We start from the raw sequence: 17,168 nt of genomic DNA on the forward strand, positions 1-17,168 counted from the left end.
ACGTTGAAATGTCAGGTTTTAAATTGTGTAAGTCAAAACGAAAACAATCCTTCTGTGTTTATGTAATGTGTATAAAAAGAGAGCCATGTCAGAAGTCCTTGATTCAGCTCATTACGGAGCTCACAACTCCCACGGAGCCAGCGCTATTCAGACGCAAATTCTGAGTCAATACATGCATACATCGTCTCAATCGTGTATTTATTGTCTTGAAAAGTGTTTTGAATAGCCATAGTTAGCGATCTCTGGCCTCTGTTAGTTCAGTTATTTCCTGGATTGCCTATTCTTCTTTAGCATTGGCATTTGTGGACTAAAAGTGTACAGAGCGCCCTCCAGCTGCAAGTATGAATTGTAAACAGTATCCAGCGTTCATAGTGATAGCAATAAATATTGAATAAATATTACTCCTCTGTATAGAAAATTGACATAAAAATGAGAATCCATCAATATTTCTCCAAATGTGCATGCTTTTAAGCTAAAAGCCTATATGAAATGCCATAGAGGTAACATAACTGTTCAGACACTTTGTATCATAGAAATGCATTATATTTTAATAATAGAATACCATTATTTTAAATTGTAATAATATTTCACAGTATTGCTGTTTTTTCTGTATGTTTGATTTACATTATGATGAGCTTGAGACATGATCAAGCTCATCATAATGAGCTTATCATAATGAGGTTTTTTCACAGCTTACCTGTCTGAAAGAGCTCATTATTTGTGCAGGTCATTAGAGCTCTTTATCTGATTCTTTTGTCTTCTCAGGTGAGAATCACCCATTATTCATGATTATTCACACCTCCACGCATACTGTGTTTCTTGACCAAAGATGTTTTAGAAAATTTAAATCTCTCTATTGTTTTATATGAAGGAGTAGGAATGATAATTTTTTACATAATTTTGAAGCAAAAACTCTAGTCTACAACCTCCAATACCCAGAAGTCTTGTGAACACAGATTTAATATATATTTTTTGGCTTTATTTCATTGACGTATGTTTTTTGTTTTTTCAATAACCACACATAAACGTTATTCCTTCAAAAATACAAACATGTACATACATGTTCCTTACATATTATTGTAGCCTAGTTTGTGCTGAATAAAGTGTAATGACACTTTTGTCATTAATATGTTTATGAACAACTGAAAAAAGCACAAATGTCAGGGCATGTCAAAACTTCTCCAGGCCCCAAATCAGCCTCAGACCCCTGAGGGTTAAATATATGAGTGTCACAGCAAAAATGTCAACAAATCTGTGTCAACAAATCAAATCAAATTTTTCTGTCAATATGGGGTGTTGTGTGTACATTAATATATACACACACACACATATTATATATATATATATATATATATATATATATATATATATATATATATATATATATATATACACACACATATATATATATATATATATATATATATATATATATATATATATATATATATATATATATATATATATATATATATATATATATATACACACACATACACACACACTCAAATTGCTTAACTTTGAAATCACAGGAATAATAATTTTGACAAATGCTGCCAAGTAGGGATGTCATGGTAAGGAAATTTTCACACCAGCAAATAAACCTGTGACAAAACCACATTTTTTTGCTATAAAAAATGTAAAATGACCGTGGGGGCGGTGTCGTGGTTGGCACGTAATGTAATCAGTGTACGGCAGAACACTGTGCAACACTGGTAAACACATACATACTACCGCAGCAAGCCTACTGCCAAGTCGATTTAAAATGGTTAAAACAAAAAGTGAAATGCAAGTACAAGGACATGTAAGGGGTCTCAAGAACATTTAATTAATAAAACAAAGAAGTGATTATCTGTCACTATTAGTTAAATATTTATGATATTTGTTCACTTTATATTATCAACAAAATATTGTAAAAAAAAAAAAAAAAAAAAAAAAAAAGCATCATCCAATATTCACCATAAATTTACTATGGCAGAATGCTGTAAACTATGCTGCATAAATTTTAGTCTGGCCAACAGAATCAACAACTAACTTAATTTCCTCTGAATTCTGAATCTATCGTCAAACACGCGCACACACAAACCCCAGAGAATAGCCCACATTGTGCCGATTTATTGCTTGTGACTGAGGCCAATTTGAGGTTCTTCCTGCAGCATTTGATGGACCATTAACCTGGTTAGTGCTTTAGTGAGTGAGCAGCAGGCCTGAATGGACGCTTCCTGCACTCAGTGACCAGTGACCCCCCCCTTTTGTTAACAGGACAGAGTGGACTCAATTCCTGGACTTCTTGGCTCCATGAACAGTGAGTTATCTTCAAAGAAGCATTATGACTGACCTCGGCTTGACAAAAGTGATCACGTAGGCTATGTTGAGCAAAAGATACAAGGCTGCTGAAATCATCTACATCAAGTGCTTTAAATGTTTATTCCTTTCAGGTTTAATAAGAAATTTGGCAAGTGAGAGACTTTAAAGCGCTTGGGGGAAAATGTGAGCTGAATGACCAATGACTGAAGTGAAGCTCTTGGATCTCTGCATCTGTGTGTGTATAGATGTGTGTTTGTGTGTGGGACCTGACCTTGGACTGGAAGTCTCATTAATCTGTCAGTACGTGTGAGGAAGGTTGATGACATACCTTGCTCATCCAAGACTTGCGTTTGCACATGGTTTTTCTCCTCTTCACGACCTCCCACAGCCGTCTTTGCCCTGTCAAAGCAAGCAAATGAGAGAATGTTATTTTATAAATGTTGCAGGTTCAAAACAAGTTCAGCTTTAAGAAGAGTGACATCTGTGACATGATGTCAATTACCACATAAAAAAAGACACTGTATTCTTCAGTCAAACAAACACTGTGGTTACAGTAATATACTTACAATATGTATGAAGCAAACCAATGCACTTGAATATAGAATTTAAATGGACACTTTAGTACTAGTGCTATAAATTGCTTACTACTAGACTTGTGCCGATATTCGGTAATGCAATATATCACGATAATGAATATGCACGGTATTGTTATCGTGGGCATTTCAAAATACCGTAAATAATAATTTATTACCAATTATTAAAATTTTTATAATGCATATAGCCTACGAATACTTTCCCCATCAACCGTATAAAATGCACAACACCGCTGTATTCTGCGTCAAAAGAACACGCGCTCAGATGTAAACAAGCTCAATGTGCATGAGAAGCACATGGCGGAACAAGTGAAGGAGACGCGCTGAATGAAAGTGCACGTTCACTCTCTGACAGCAGAGGGCGCTGATGGAACAGCAGAGTGAAACGGTTACCCTGGAAACGCCATAAACAAAGCAACTATGTTGGGGAAGTTTTTAAATGCCTCAAACATATATTTTAATCTGGACTACAACATGCCCTAATGATTAGAAACGTTCTGATTATTTGTTATTGTTCAGTAAAACTTAAAGACAAACGGCTTCATTAGTTAACATGTTAATTCATTATTACCAAACTGACAATGAAAAATACTTATAAAGCATTAATTATTCTTAGTTGATGTTAATTTCTTAGTTACTGTTTAATAACATTACTAAAATCAAAAGAACTTTAAAATTTAATGGACCTGAGATAAAACTGGCAATGATCAGTTGTGTTTCTTAACTAACATTAACAAAAAAATAATACTTTCTGTAACAAATGTAGCTGTTGCTCAATCTTATTTAATGCAATAAATTAAGAAACCTTATTGTAAAGTGTTTCCTGTTGTTCTTTATAGCCTAATTCTTTTGCACTTTAATCTGTTTGAAAATTTGACTTTATATTTTTTGTGTATTGTATTTAAACATTCAGTTATTTTTGTTATTACAAAAAGAGTTCTTAAACCTGTTATACTATGACAACACTTTTTTTGCAACTTATTTCAATATCGTGATAATACCGTATACCGTGATAAAAGCTTGAAACATGAAAATTTTATACCGTCACATGCCTATTTACTACCTGTGCAAAGTGAAGCTGATCAACCTTTTAATTGTCGCATGACGTGCAAGGACACTAGAAAAGTTTTTCTATTAATATAGAGAAAAATCCACCCTAAGGAATTACATCTGTAATGTATTACCAGAAATGTATCCACATAGAACAGTAGTCTCAAGTATAATTTAGAAAACTTCACAACCACATAACTTCAACTGACGGACGAGTCAAATCATCCTCTGTGATCAATATCATGCCACAGATGCTGTAAATAGAGTTCAATACAGAAAGTTCACTTAAATTTTCACAAACTTCTAATTTCAAATCTATTTCTGCAAACAGTTCCTGTTGAGATAAAAAAAATTAACCAGGAAAAAAGAAACAAAGAGGAACAGAAACGGGATGAACACTGAAATTAATAATGTAAAAGCATTTGAGTATTTCTGCCACAATACCATAGTATGAGTAAGCGTTACTACATTAAATCTATTGTGATTTGTGGACTGGTGGGCCTTAACTTGTTCGTGGCACAGTGTTTTCTCCTGGTTTCCACGTCAGCGCTATTTAATCTGATATCTGTGGTCTAAAGCAAAGAATTCTGCTCTGAATTTGAATGCTTCCCACTAGATCTCACAGTGATGTCATTAATTTTGCTGCGCTGGTAACTGCAAGACCACGCTGAATGCAGTGAGTGCGTGTTAGAAATCAGGAACGGTGAGAGAACATTGTGCTTGGTACGTTTTTCATCTTTAAACCAAACTTAGTTCTTAGTTTAAAGCTGCAGTAGGTAACTTTTGTAAAAATGTATTTTTTACATATTTGTTAAATCTGTCATTATGTCCTGACAGTAGAATATGAGACAGATAATCTGTGAAAAAAATCAAGATCCTCTGGCTCCTCCCAGTGGTCCTATTGCCATTTGCAGAAATACACCGCTCCCGGTAAGAAACAACCAATCAGAGCCAGGAGGAGTGTCTTAGCAGTGTCAATCAAGCTTGCGTGCGCGCTGATCACACTCCTCTCATGCAGAGCGCGTACAGGCGTCAAATTCAAGATTAACGGTGTGCTGCAGCTTTGCTCATGGTGGAAAAACAATCCAAACTGCCAATTCCTCGAGTGGCACCTGCTCATAAAATAAAGACGGGTAAACGGAAAAAGACAGATAACGATGATAAAAAAGCCAAAAAGAAAGAATTAGATAGAGCCCGAAATAAAACGAGGGTAAATATCGGAGCAGCTTTTCCGAGGTGGAGGGAGCTACGTGTCCTGAAAGGATTAAAAACCGATGCAGAATCAGCCACATTTCTGCTTGACAAGTAAGTATCCCTGCTTGATTTGTTTCATTTTTTAAGAACTACACAACTAAGATAATTTCAAAACAGGCCTCCCCGTCCCCTGCCTGATGCTCCGCGCACACCATGGCTTCCTCTTCTCCCCGCCCGTTGACTCCTCGAAATCGCTGTGGGTGTGAATTCCTTGTCGGAGCCCATTGACTCGGTGTCAAAACTCTAGCCGCATAACATACAGATAAAATGTCACGCACTGTGCAAAGCAACTATTGAAACCTACTAATTCACTGGCTTGTCATGTTGCTGAAATAATGTACTAGCAAACCTTATTTAGCATTACATATTACATCCATATCAACACTGAGCTGAACTAAATCGTTGACTACACATTCTAAACGAAACAGAAGGAAGTCGCTAGGTGCATGATCTATATCATTTGCTATTAAATGCAAATCATTAGCAATGGTACTTAAAGTCCCTGTAAAAGTCAATTCTGAGAATTCTTTCTAAACACTTTATAAATGTTACAAATGTATTGCTGAAACACATTACAAAGTCTGTGAATTGTGTAATGCTTAATTGTGAAGTTAGAGCGTTAAACAGTTTTTCACCAAGTCTCTGCTCAGGATTTTTTGGGCGGAGCTAAAACGGGGGTCTAATGACGCACATCGTCCCCCGAGCATAGCCCCTCCCCTAACACTATATAACTGTCGATGACGCACCGAGCGTGGCGCCGCCTCTACAGCGGTTCACTCGCTCATTCTCGAGTGTCATTACAGTCATACAGCCCTTTGTACATTTAGCTAGTAATGCCTTCGTCACGCAAATGCATATTACATGGTTGTTAAAATATACAATATGCTCGGTCTCCTTATTTAAAAACTTTCATCAGACAGCTGGGATTCACAGATAATCTGCTGTTTTTGGTGAATGTGACTGAACAGACCTCGGCCCCCCTCCCGCCTCGGCCTTCTTACCGTCCCGGCGATAACCGATGATATATGGGGCCGGACAGAGTCTCTCCCGTCCCGGCCTTCATCCTCCCGTCTCGCGGCACCGTCATTTGTCGACTCGACAACAGTTCGGCAGTTCGTGCCCACCAATGAGTGTAGTCCACAGTAACTCTACTAAAATGTGCAACCCTCTAACGTGATTCTTTTGTTTATATGCATCAGTATGTTTGACTCATTAGACAAGTAAGTTGAGACGGCAGCTCTCGCGAGTGGGTGTGGTTTCAGCGCCGACAGCGGACACGCCCCCAGCGTTTGAGAGCAGAGAGCGCTGCCTATTTTTTCGAGATTTTGATAACTTATTTTATTTACTTGCAGATTTTTTTAATCATTCAAATTTGGCTGGGTGGTTAATAACACATTTTTCTGTGGTGTGACAAACTCAAAACACATACTTTAAAATGACTTTACAGGGACTTTAAAAACCCGCCATATTTAGCAGAACTAGTATCCACAGTAGTACAGCCGTAACGATAACGATCCTGTTTAACCAATCCTATACTGAGAGAGGTTAGGACCTCCTACCTTATTAAAGCAGAACTAAGTAATGTTTTTTTACCTTCATAAATAGTTTTCTAAGTCCTTACGATGGTTAATTGACTTTGTGTGTTTGAGGTGAGCACTAACCCCCTCTGGCACATCTACGCCAAAAAACAGCACTTGCAAGTTGAGCTTCGCCGACCAGACACAATCTCGCCTCATGTTCGCGTTCAGGCAAGAGTGACAAAATGCTTTACGGTAATTCAAAAACAATGTACTATGACTTTATAAGACAATTTCGAAAATTACCCACCTCCATCCAGATTTCTTGTACTGTATTTGCAAAATTACTGCACTGGTGAGCATTGTAGTCGTTGTAGTCCAGAGCTGCGCTTGGAGTATTTACGACTGGAGTATTTAGTGTGATTCACTGAAGGAACCTGAGTTCCGCTTTAACATACGTACACAGAAAAAAATAAATGTAGAAATGCATAAATAAAAGTAGAAATACATAAATGTAAAAATACTGAAATGTAGAAAAAATGTAGCATAACACTACGGTGGGACAACACGATAGAACACTAAATGGTACATAAATTATTTATTTATGTATTAATTCATGCATATCTGCATTTATTTATTTATTTATTTATTTCAGCATTTAATTATTTATTCATTCATTCATTCATTTATTGATGTATTTCTGCATTTATTTATTTCAGCATTTATTTATTTATGTATTTCTGCATTTATTAATGGATTTAAAAAAATTTAATGGATTTAAATTTTTATTTATTTATTCATTTATTTACTTATGCATGTCTACATGTATTTATTTATTCATTTATTTCTTTATGTATTTCTATATTTATTTATTTATTTATGCATTTACGTATTTATTTATTTTATACTTAAGTCATTTCTCGTCCTCCACAGAAGAGAACAAAATCGTCACTTCCTGATAAACTGCCACTAAATATCACTAAAAAAAGTAGGAGAAGCCACTGTATAATAATTTTTCCATGTAATAAATTAATTGTGTCTTAGAGCGTGCAGACGAAATGCATCGTCTTTCTTTCAGAAGCAGATGCTTGCTTTTTGGGAAAGCAGTCATGTAAGACAGTTCTGGGAGGTAATTTTACCAAACCTCTTTGATGACAGACTCTACTCAGGCATTTCAGAATGACCAAAACAGCATTTCAGATGCTAGTCCACGACATCTCCTGGTCCATCCAGTTATGCTGTCCCATCCCGCAAAGTTATATGATTCTTTCGATGCGCATTTAGGAATATATTTGATAACTGAGTTTCCATCATAGTTTATGCGCATGCTTTCTTAGTGGATAAAAAATGTGTTAGTCTCAAACAAGCTCATAAGTTTATAAGTGCATTTTTATAATTTATGCACATCTTGGCGTTTCCATCCAGCAGTTTTTTATGCAATATCCCAAAATAAGCATAAAAATAGATGGATGGAAACATTTAATTTATCAATTAAAATCATAAAAAATTTGGTTTGCATCTCTGCATAACTGTTTATGTAGGATCTCTGTGTGAACTGCCTTATGGAAGGTATTATTTGTGATAAAGCTACAAGCAAAACACCTTGGTTGGACTCACCGGGCCGGCCCATTCCGATCTTCTCCAGGTCCTCATTCTTCACATAGTCAAAGTGTGAGAGACGTGTAACGTTGAGCTCATCACGGATGCGCAGGAAGTACTGCTGCAGTTGTACTTCCATCAGCAGTTCCAGCAACCACTCAGTGCCCTCCTCACACTGCATACTGCTGCCCAACTTCTGCACAGAAATAGACACATCAATGAAGTCCAAAGAGCTGTTGCCAATAGGCAATAGCGTTGTCACAAAATACCAACCACGGTACCAAGTCGGTACTGAAATTTTAAAAATGTGACGCTTTGAGCGTTGTTGAGTGGATTTGTAAACACCTCTGATTGGCAATTGTGTTGACTCGCTCATAAGATATGTCTGTGATTGGCTACAATGATCAACGTTTCAAAAACATTGTAAACAGTAGGGGTGTGACGAGATCTCGTGACACGAGATCTCGCGAGACTAAAATTTCGAGATTTCTCATAGAGGCGAAAAGTAGTCTCGTGATATTGCCATGACAGAGTGTTAGAATGATTAGGATAGAATATGCCACCGCTACGTTTACATTACGCCTCCACTGTCGTTTTGCTTTGTATTTAAATAAAAAAACATTTAATTCAGTTGGATAACGGTCACCGCCACTGCTCCATATTTACAGAGTACACGTGATCGCGAAAGTGAAAGTAAACGCGAGGGTGCATTCAAACGCGATTCAATACCCCGCATTTTGAAAGCGGCTCCCTGATGCATGCAAATATCTTCCAATATGAAAGCTATCTCAGGCTGGGCTGTGTAGCTGTAACCATCTCTTATCTCTGTATCAAAGAAAAAAAAATTTCTTATTAAAAATTTGCACTTTTAATATTGAGAGAGTGCGATTATGGTTGCACTTATTGTAAAGTCTTACCATAAAAATGAATAACAGTTTTCCCTTAATCTGATTAAGCACAAACAATAAGGTTTCATTTGTTAATATTAGTTTATGCACTGTGAACTAACAATGAATGATTATTTTTATTAATCAACATAGATTAAAAAAAATACTGTAGCAAATATATTGCTCATTGTTAGTTGATGTTGGTTAATACATTAATGTTAATAAATGAGACCTTATTGTAAAGTGTTACCATTTTTATTTATACTGTTTTTATTTCTATAAGTTTGTGGAAAGGAGTTCAGTTAGGAAGTCAAAAGTTGTAGAAGCTCATAAATCATGTACAGCAAGGTCTGACGAGACTGAAATCATACAGAAGAGAAGTCAGTCAGTTGAGTTAGTGGCAAAACCTTTTACAGTACTGTACAGTATTGTTGTCTTTTACTGCATATAATTCATACTGAGAAAGTAGAACTTAAATGACATTCATTACAAGATGATTAGTTAAAACATTTCAAATGCACCTGCAGAATATTTTTTCTAGTCTTATATTTTGCCATTGAGGATTTCTTAAATACTGTGTAAAAATCTTGTCTCGTCTCGTTCTCGTGAACTCAGTCTCGAGTCTCATCTCTTCTTGTGAGCTACCTGTCTTGTCACACCCCTAGTAAACAGACATCAATGACACTCTTCACTGAGCGCTTACACAGATACACACAGGAGCAATTGAAAGCAATCCCACTTTCAAATTCAAACACTTTCAAACGCTTTCAAACGGTCCCGTGCGTTGATCATTGTAGCCAATCACAGATATATCTGATAAACGTGTTGACACACAGGCCAATCAGAGAAGTCTACAAATCCACTCAACAGCGTCACATTTTTAAAATTTCAGTACCGACTTAATATCGTGGTCGGTACTTTTGAACACTAATAGGCAATGACTCTCCCAAATTCCCAGAAGCAAACATGCTCATGCCATTCAAAACAAAACATTCCCTAACCATTGTCCAAAAATAAATAGTAGTGTCCATCTAGAGAGTAATAAGTGATCAAGTCTAAAAGTGTGATTGAGCTGAATCACTTTTAATAGCATGTTAAATGCTCAGACTATGCGGTAACAACAGCTCATAAAAAAAATAAATAAATAATATGATACAGTTGGCTTTCACTGTTCAACTGTGGCGCACATCTGGTGAGCACACACGAAAAACGAATACTCACACCTGAAGTTCATAAAACACAGATGGCATTGGTCCTGGCCCAGGCCACATGTGCTGAGTCGCTCTCTAAGCTTTTTAATTCCTCCCAAAAGAAGCACCTCCACAGCTCCAAAACTAACCAGCTACACAGGCCTTACCTTTCCACAGCAGCTGCTGCATCTCTAATTCCACTTCTGACCCAATTAAAAACGTTTCCATAAAAATCATAAGCACTCAATTCCCAAAGTCCTTATCACCTTTTAAACAATGAACATCCACGTTCCCTTTAAGCTTCTGTTTTGTAACAAGGGAAAAACATGAATGAAACGGCAAACGGATGGAAGAACACTGGCATTGGTGGTTGGAAGCTCTGGGACAACTAAAAGTGTGCTACTGTTTTCCATAGTCTGCTTTTGTGCTTATTCTTTTTTCTGTTGGAGCATATTGGACATCAGCTGCTTTAAATTTTCAATCTCTCCCTCCCCCTGCACTCCTTCACACTGGTGTTCTTTCTCTCTGACACACTTTCCTTCTCTGGAGGCCTTGTGGTCAGTCACGTCTTAACAACATTAAGGCAATTGGGAGAAAGCAGAACAATCTTGCGATCAGAGAGGCTGCAGTGCCTTCTCACCCTTTTGAATGACATTGTGCTTTTGTGTGATCATGTAACTTTTAAGCTTTTGTTCTTAACACTTTCACATACAATGAAACTGCATATGGTGTGTGCATCTAACTAACAGGCTGTTAAGATTGCATACTGTACATGCCAGAAATATTACAGTAGCAATACAATTGTAAACATGGGTTTGTGCTTTGATTGTAATGCTAAATCCATGTGAGAAATTGCTTCAGACTCACTTAGAAGCAATCACTCAATCTGCAATGCCAAAAAGTGACGAACAAGCAGCTGTGAGGGAGTGTGGGTAAAGTTTCTCTTGATGTGTTGAAATTAGGGCTGTCAAAGTTTTTAATCAAACCGTTTACATGATATGCCAATTAATTACATATTAACAATTGCTGAAAAAGCTCTGAAATGAAAATAATTCAAAAGTCTTTGCATTACTGTGAAAGAAACAAGCAAACATCTAATAGAAAAAAAAAAAAATTAAAATAAGTCAATATACTGCTGGTTTCAGTGGCTTACAGTCCACAACAACCCATTCAATTGGGTTTTGTCTATTTGTAAATGTTAGATTAAGGTGTCTTTGAGTTCTGTCAGGGCTCTTTTTTAATAGTTGGTCTGTGCAGACAGAAGTCTTCAGATGTTGCTGATTTGTGAAAGAGGCGGAACCTTGCAAAGATGTTTGTGTAAAACAAGGGGTTAAAAAGTCAACAGGTTTCTTGAATGAGTGTCAGAAGGTTAGAGAGCATAAGAAGTCTTTTGTGCCCAAAGTGCTTCCTGTGTTGACACATGAAAAGCCATGGGTCATAAGGGTTAGGGCCTTTTTGACATTAATTTAACCATCAATAACTTTCAGAATGCATTTCATTTCTGTAAAGTTCTCTCATTTTTTGCTTCAACTACAAGAATGAGCATTATTAATTTAAGGGCCCTATGATTTCTGTGATGCAGAAACCGCAAAATCCATAAAAACATTATTTACTGAATGTCACAGAGTTTGGCAAATTTTGAATTTAGAATCCAGAAAAACTAAAACAGAAAACAAGTTTATATTGACAAAATAGAGGGTCACAAATCCAAATTACTAAAAATCTACAAGCAGCCACATCCTTTCCCACACTGAACTTCCCAGGATTTTTTCACACTTAAACTGGGAACAGATCCAATGTCATGTCTAAGTATGCCTATTTTCGGTCTACTTCGCATGCTCGTAAGCTTAAGGGTCTTGACGTCAAAGTTCAGATCTCTGAACAGGGTGCATGATATACCTGTAGACACGATAAACAGGTAGAAATTTGTCAACCGGTAGAGTTTTGGATTATCTTGCTGCGTCGTCACAAAATCTTATTTAAATGCGTTTTTAAGCCAGCAGAAGAGAACTCATTTAATAATAATAATAATAGTTTTTATTTATATAGCACCTTTGCAACACCCAAGGTCGCTTTACAAAGACAAGTTCAGGGAACAGAACCAAATAAACATCAAAGCACAATATGAAAAGTTAGAGATAGAAACAAAGAGGGATTCAAACAAATAACATATCCATAAAGTACAATTTATAGATTGAGAGCAGTAATATTCAGAGAAAAAACAGGTTTTTAAGAGGTTTTTGAAGGAGAGAAGGGAGGATAGCCCTTCAGCTTCCTTTCAGTATATGCGCATGTCTGAGAGACAGTTTTGGAGCACACCCTGATTCTGAATAGACAAATAAAAGTAATTTACTTGATGCTCTGACAAAATTTGTATTGATGCACTATTTAAAAATATTGGTATGAATGAATGAATCAATGACTAATTCAGGGGTCGACAACCTTTTTGTCATGAAGTGCCATTTTTACGTTTCTGAGTTAATCACTGTGCCACTGCGCACATTAAATATTCATAATGGCTAATATAGAAACAGTGCATCCCTTTAAGTAATTTAAGTATTTCTGAAGCAATTTTACATACAATTTGTAAAAATCCTTTAGTTTGTTTTCAGATTTAAATTAGACTTGAACAGATTTCCAGTGAGCCTATTTAAATCTGGTCATTCATGTGTTATGTTATTTCATGTGTTCAATTTAACAGTTCACGTCCAAAAAAGCAAGATATGAGCTTAATTTTATTTTTCATCAGGCAATTTCAAGATCGAACACCGCAACTGGAGAGAGAGCCAGCATCAGCACTCATAAGACAGTTTAGAGTCTCATAAGATAATTAAAATTTTACTTTTAATGAAGACGACTATGTGTTGAGCTTCATGATGTGACGCACAACTTTGTTTAATTTGCAGTAGTTTGCACGTCAGCTTCTGAAGAGATGCTCAGCTGCTATCTGCAGCGACGCATGCTGCAGTAGTGCTGTCATATCTGGGTACCAGGAGCCGTTATAACACGCTCTCATGTTTAGTTTTACCATTTTAAGAATTAAAATATACATGTGGCTTCAACAACCAGACACATTTTGTCCAGATTCATCTAGAATGCGAAATAATGCCTTTTTTACTATTATAGATAGCTATCCGGTCAGAGAAAACACATGAAGTGACCAGGTACACATGAACAGAGTTTCCACATGCATCACAGTCATTTTGATGTGTGTGGAATGTTTAATAGGACTCAATATACTTGGCTGAATATGTCCAAAATGTATAGCATTGACTATGTACAGCGGAAGCAGCTGTAAGCTGTCAGACAGTAATTTGTGTGCATGTGATGAACACTTATCAATAGCCAATAGTCAGAGCTGCATGCTTGCATTGACTTGCACAGTTTAATTTTCACACTTTAATATTATTTATACTTTATCTGAAAGAAATAATACACCTCTCTCGCTTTTGCTAACGTGCCAGCGATTACCCCTCATATGCCATAAGATGCCGACCCCTAGACTAACTTGTAAAGACTTAACTTTTTATTATTAGATGGATCAGTGATTTTGAACGAATCTCTTGGACGATTCAATGAAAAATAAATTTTTTACATTCATTTATAATTGATGCAAGTAAAATTATGTAATTGATACAATCTTTATTTGACGTGTTATGTTACTTTCAAAAGGTGATTTACACTATTTTGATCACTATCATAGACGTCAGAGTTCATTTCTGAACTATACATTTTTATTCCAGTACTTCTGTGATAATTTGAATCATTGTAACAGAAATAATGATTCTGTGTGGTTGGAAAGAAGCCATTGTGAAGCTGTTTCATACCTATACATGACAACTGCTCTCTCTGGCTCAGCGGCAGCACCAGTGCAGATCTGAATGTTCACTGTGATCGTACTTGTCAAAAGTTTACACATAGCCAAATCGTTGTCATTTAGGAATAAGGTCGCATGGGTGTTTGAATCGAGATAGCAATCTTTCAACAATTAATCGTGCAGGTCTAACTCACACAGAAACTGCATGGCTTTGTCTTGATTTTCTTGATTTTAGAACCCCATTAACACTCTGAAGTCTGAGGTATCGCCGGCGATACAACCTCAGTTTTTTTACTTACCAGTGTGAAAGAGACTCAAAATACTCCATCAATGTTGCACATAAGAGTTATACACCATTTTAATCTGTGGAATATCTTCTTTTATTTGTGTACACTCAGAGTAAAAACAAAATATTGTGCTTTTTGTAAAATAAAGAAAACAAACATGATGCATGATCTGTCATCTCCCTCTGAACAAAATCCAATCTGGTAGTTGTCAGAAAATAAAGTGTAACTTAGTGAATACTAAATCACAAAAAAAATTGGACTTCTGTCTAAAGAAACGTTGAAATGTCAGGTTTGAAATTGTGTAAGTCAAATCGAAATCAAATATTCTCCGTTTATGTAATATGTATGAAAAAGACACGTCAGATGCCCATGATTCAGCTCATTATCCACTAATGCGGCCACGCCCACGGAGCCAGCGCTATTCAGACACAAATTCTGAGGCAATACATGCATACATCGTCTCAATCGTCTATTTATTATCTTCAAAAGTGTTTATCTGGATGTTAACCCTCCGGAGTCTGAGGCTGATTTGGGGCCTGGAGAAGTTTTGACATGCCCTGACATTTGTGCTTTTTTCAGTTGTTCATAAACATATTAAAATGGAAAAGTGTCATTACACTGAATTCAGCACAAACTAGGCTACCATAATATGTGAGGAACATGCATGTACATATTTGTGTTTTTGAAGGAATAACGTTTATGCGTGGTTATTGAAAAAACAAAAAACTAATATTGCTAATACTAAAAAAATATTATATACGTGTTCACAAGACTTCTGGGTATTGGAGGTTGTAGACTAGAGTTTTTGCTTCAAAATTATGTAAAAATTATCCTGCCTACTTGTTCATTTATAACAATATATTAATTTAGTTTTTGTAAGACACTTTTTGTCAAGAAACACAGTATGCGTGAATCATCATGAATAATGGGTGATTTACACCTGAGAAGACAAAAGAATCGCATAAAGAACCTCTAATGAGCTGCATAATAATGAGGCCTTTCAGACAGGTAGGCTGTGAAAAAAACCCTCTGTGATCATGTCTCAAGCTCATCATTGTGTATATCAAACATACAGAAAAAACAGCAATACTGTGAAATTACTACAATTTAAAATAATGGTATTCTATTATATACTTTAAAATATAATGTATTTCTGTGATGCAAAGTGTCTGAATAATTGTTACCTCTATGGCATTTCATATAGGCTTTTAGCTTAAAAGCATGCACATTTGGAGAAATATTGATGGATTCTCATGTTTATGTCAATTTTCTATACAGAGGAGTAATATTTATTCAATATTTATTGTCATCACTGTGAGCACTGGATACTGTGGATATTGTTTCAATTCATACTTGCAGCCAGAGGGCGCTCTGTGCACATTTAGTCCACAAATTAATCTAAAGAATAGGCCATGTGACAATCCAGGAACTAACAGGCTTCCAGAGATCACTAACTATGGCAATTCAAAACACTTTTGAAGACAATAAATACACGATTGAGACGATGCATACATGTATTGCCTCAGAATTTGCGTCTGAATAGCGCTGGCTCCGTGGGAGTGGCCCCATTAGTGGATAATGAGCTGAATCACGGAGGTCTGACATGCGTCTCTTTTCATACAGATTACATAAAGAGAATATTTGTTTTCGATTTGACTTACACGATTTAAAACCTGACATTTCAACGTTTTTTTAGACAAGTCTCATTTTTGTGTCATTAGTATTGACTAAGTTACAGTTCATTTTCTGAGAACTAGCAGATTGGACTTCGTTCAGAGGGAGACGACAGATCACGCATCATGTTAGTTTTCTTTATTTTGCAAAAAGCACAACATTTTGTTTTTACTCTGAGTGTACACAAATAAAAGATGATATTCTATAGTTTCAATTGATATATTACTGTCTATGACAAAAAAAATGGAGTATTTTAAGTCTGTTTTGCTGCAATGTGAAAAAAATCCTGCAAAACGCGCCGGCGCGTTACCCTACTCAAGAGAGTTAAAGCAATCTCTGGAAGCCTGTTAGTTCCTGGAATGTCACATGGTATAGTTTGTCAAGTGCACATTAACATTTAGGCTATATAATATAACAAATATATTAGCCTACATGAAATGCCATAGAGGTAGGAATGTTCAGACGCTTTGTATAACAGAAATACATTATATTTTAAAGTATATCAAAATAGAAAACCATTATTTGGTTAGAGAATTAAGACTTAAAAAAAATTAAAAAAAAAAAAAAAAAAAAAAAATGCATCCAATCTTTTGACTGGTACTGTAATTTAACATAGGCCTATACAAAATTTTCTTCACATCATGTGCAATACGTGCATGCATGAGATCACAAAAATAATGTTTTTGTCAAGAGTGAACATTAATCCTCTTATCAGCATGATCACAGAGGGTTTTTTCACAGCCTACCTGACTGAAAGAGCTCATTAATATGCAATATTACAGGTCATTATTACGCGGATCTTTGTCTTCTCAGATGTGAATTACAGCATTATTCATGATGATTCACGCCTCCACACATACTGTGTTTCTTGACAAAAAGTGTCTTAGAAAAATTAAATCTCTCTATTGTTTTATATGAACACGTAGGCACAATAATTTTTTCATAATTTTGAAGCAAAAACTCTAGTCTACAATCTCCAATACCCAGAAGTCT

At 36.0% G+C, this 17,168-nt stretch overlaps 1 protein-coding gene across 8 annotated transcripts in view; it reads right to left on the reverse strand.

Moving 5' to 3' along the window:
- The window catches only part of tnk2b (tyrosine kinase, non-receptor, 2b), a 98,306-nt gene that overhangs the window by 34,840 nt on the left and 46,298 nt on the right, over positions 1-17,168 (reverse strand). For 5 of the 8 annotated variants that reach the window (XM_048164555.1, XM_048164552.1, XM_048164551.1 and 2 more), the window contains exons 2-3: positions 8,324-8,516; positions 2,636-2,706 (exon numbers count right to left, since the gene is read on the reverse strand). In XM_048164555.1, coding sequence (XP_048020512.1) covers positions 2,636-2,706; positions 8,324-8,501 — 249 coding nt within the window. In that variant the 5' untranslated portion in view covers positions 8,502-8,516. The remainder of the gene's footprint in view (positions 1-2,635; positions 2,707-8,323; positions 8,517-17,168) is intronic. The other 3 variants (XM_048164553.1, XM_048164556.1, XM_048164558.1) reach the window with 1 other exon arrangement.

The sequence above is a fragment of the Megalobrama amblycephala genome, linkage group LG17 (genome assembly GCF_018812025.1).
Source record: "Megalobrama amblycephala isolate DHTTF-2021 linkage group LG17, ASM1881202v1, whole genome shotgun sequence".
Taxonomy (NCBI): Eukaryota; Metazoa; Chordata; class Actinopteri; order Cypriniformes; family Xenocyprididae; genus Megalobrama; species Megalobrama amblycephala.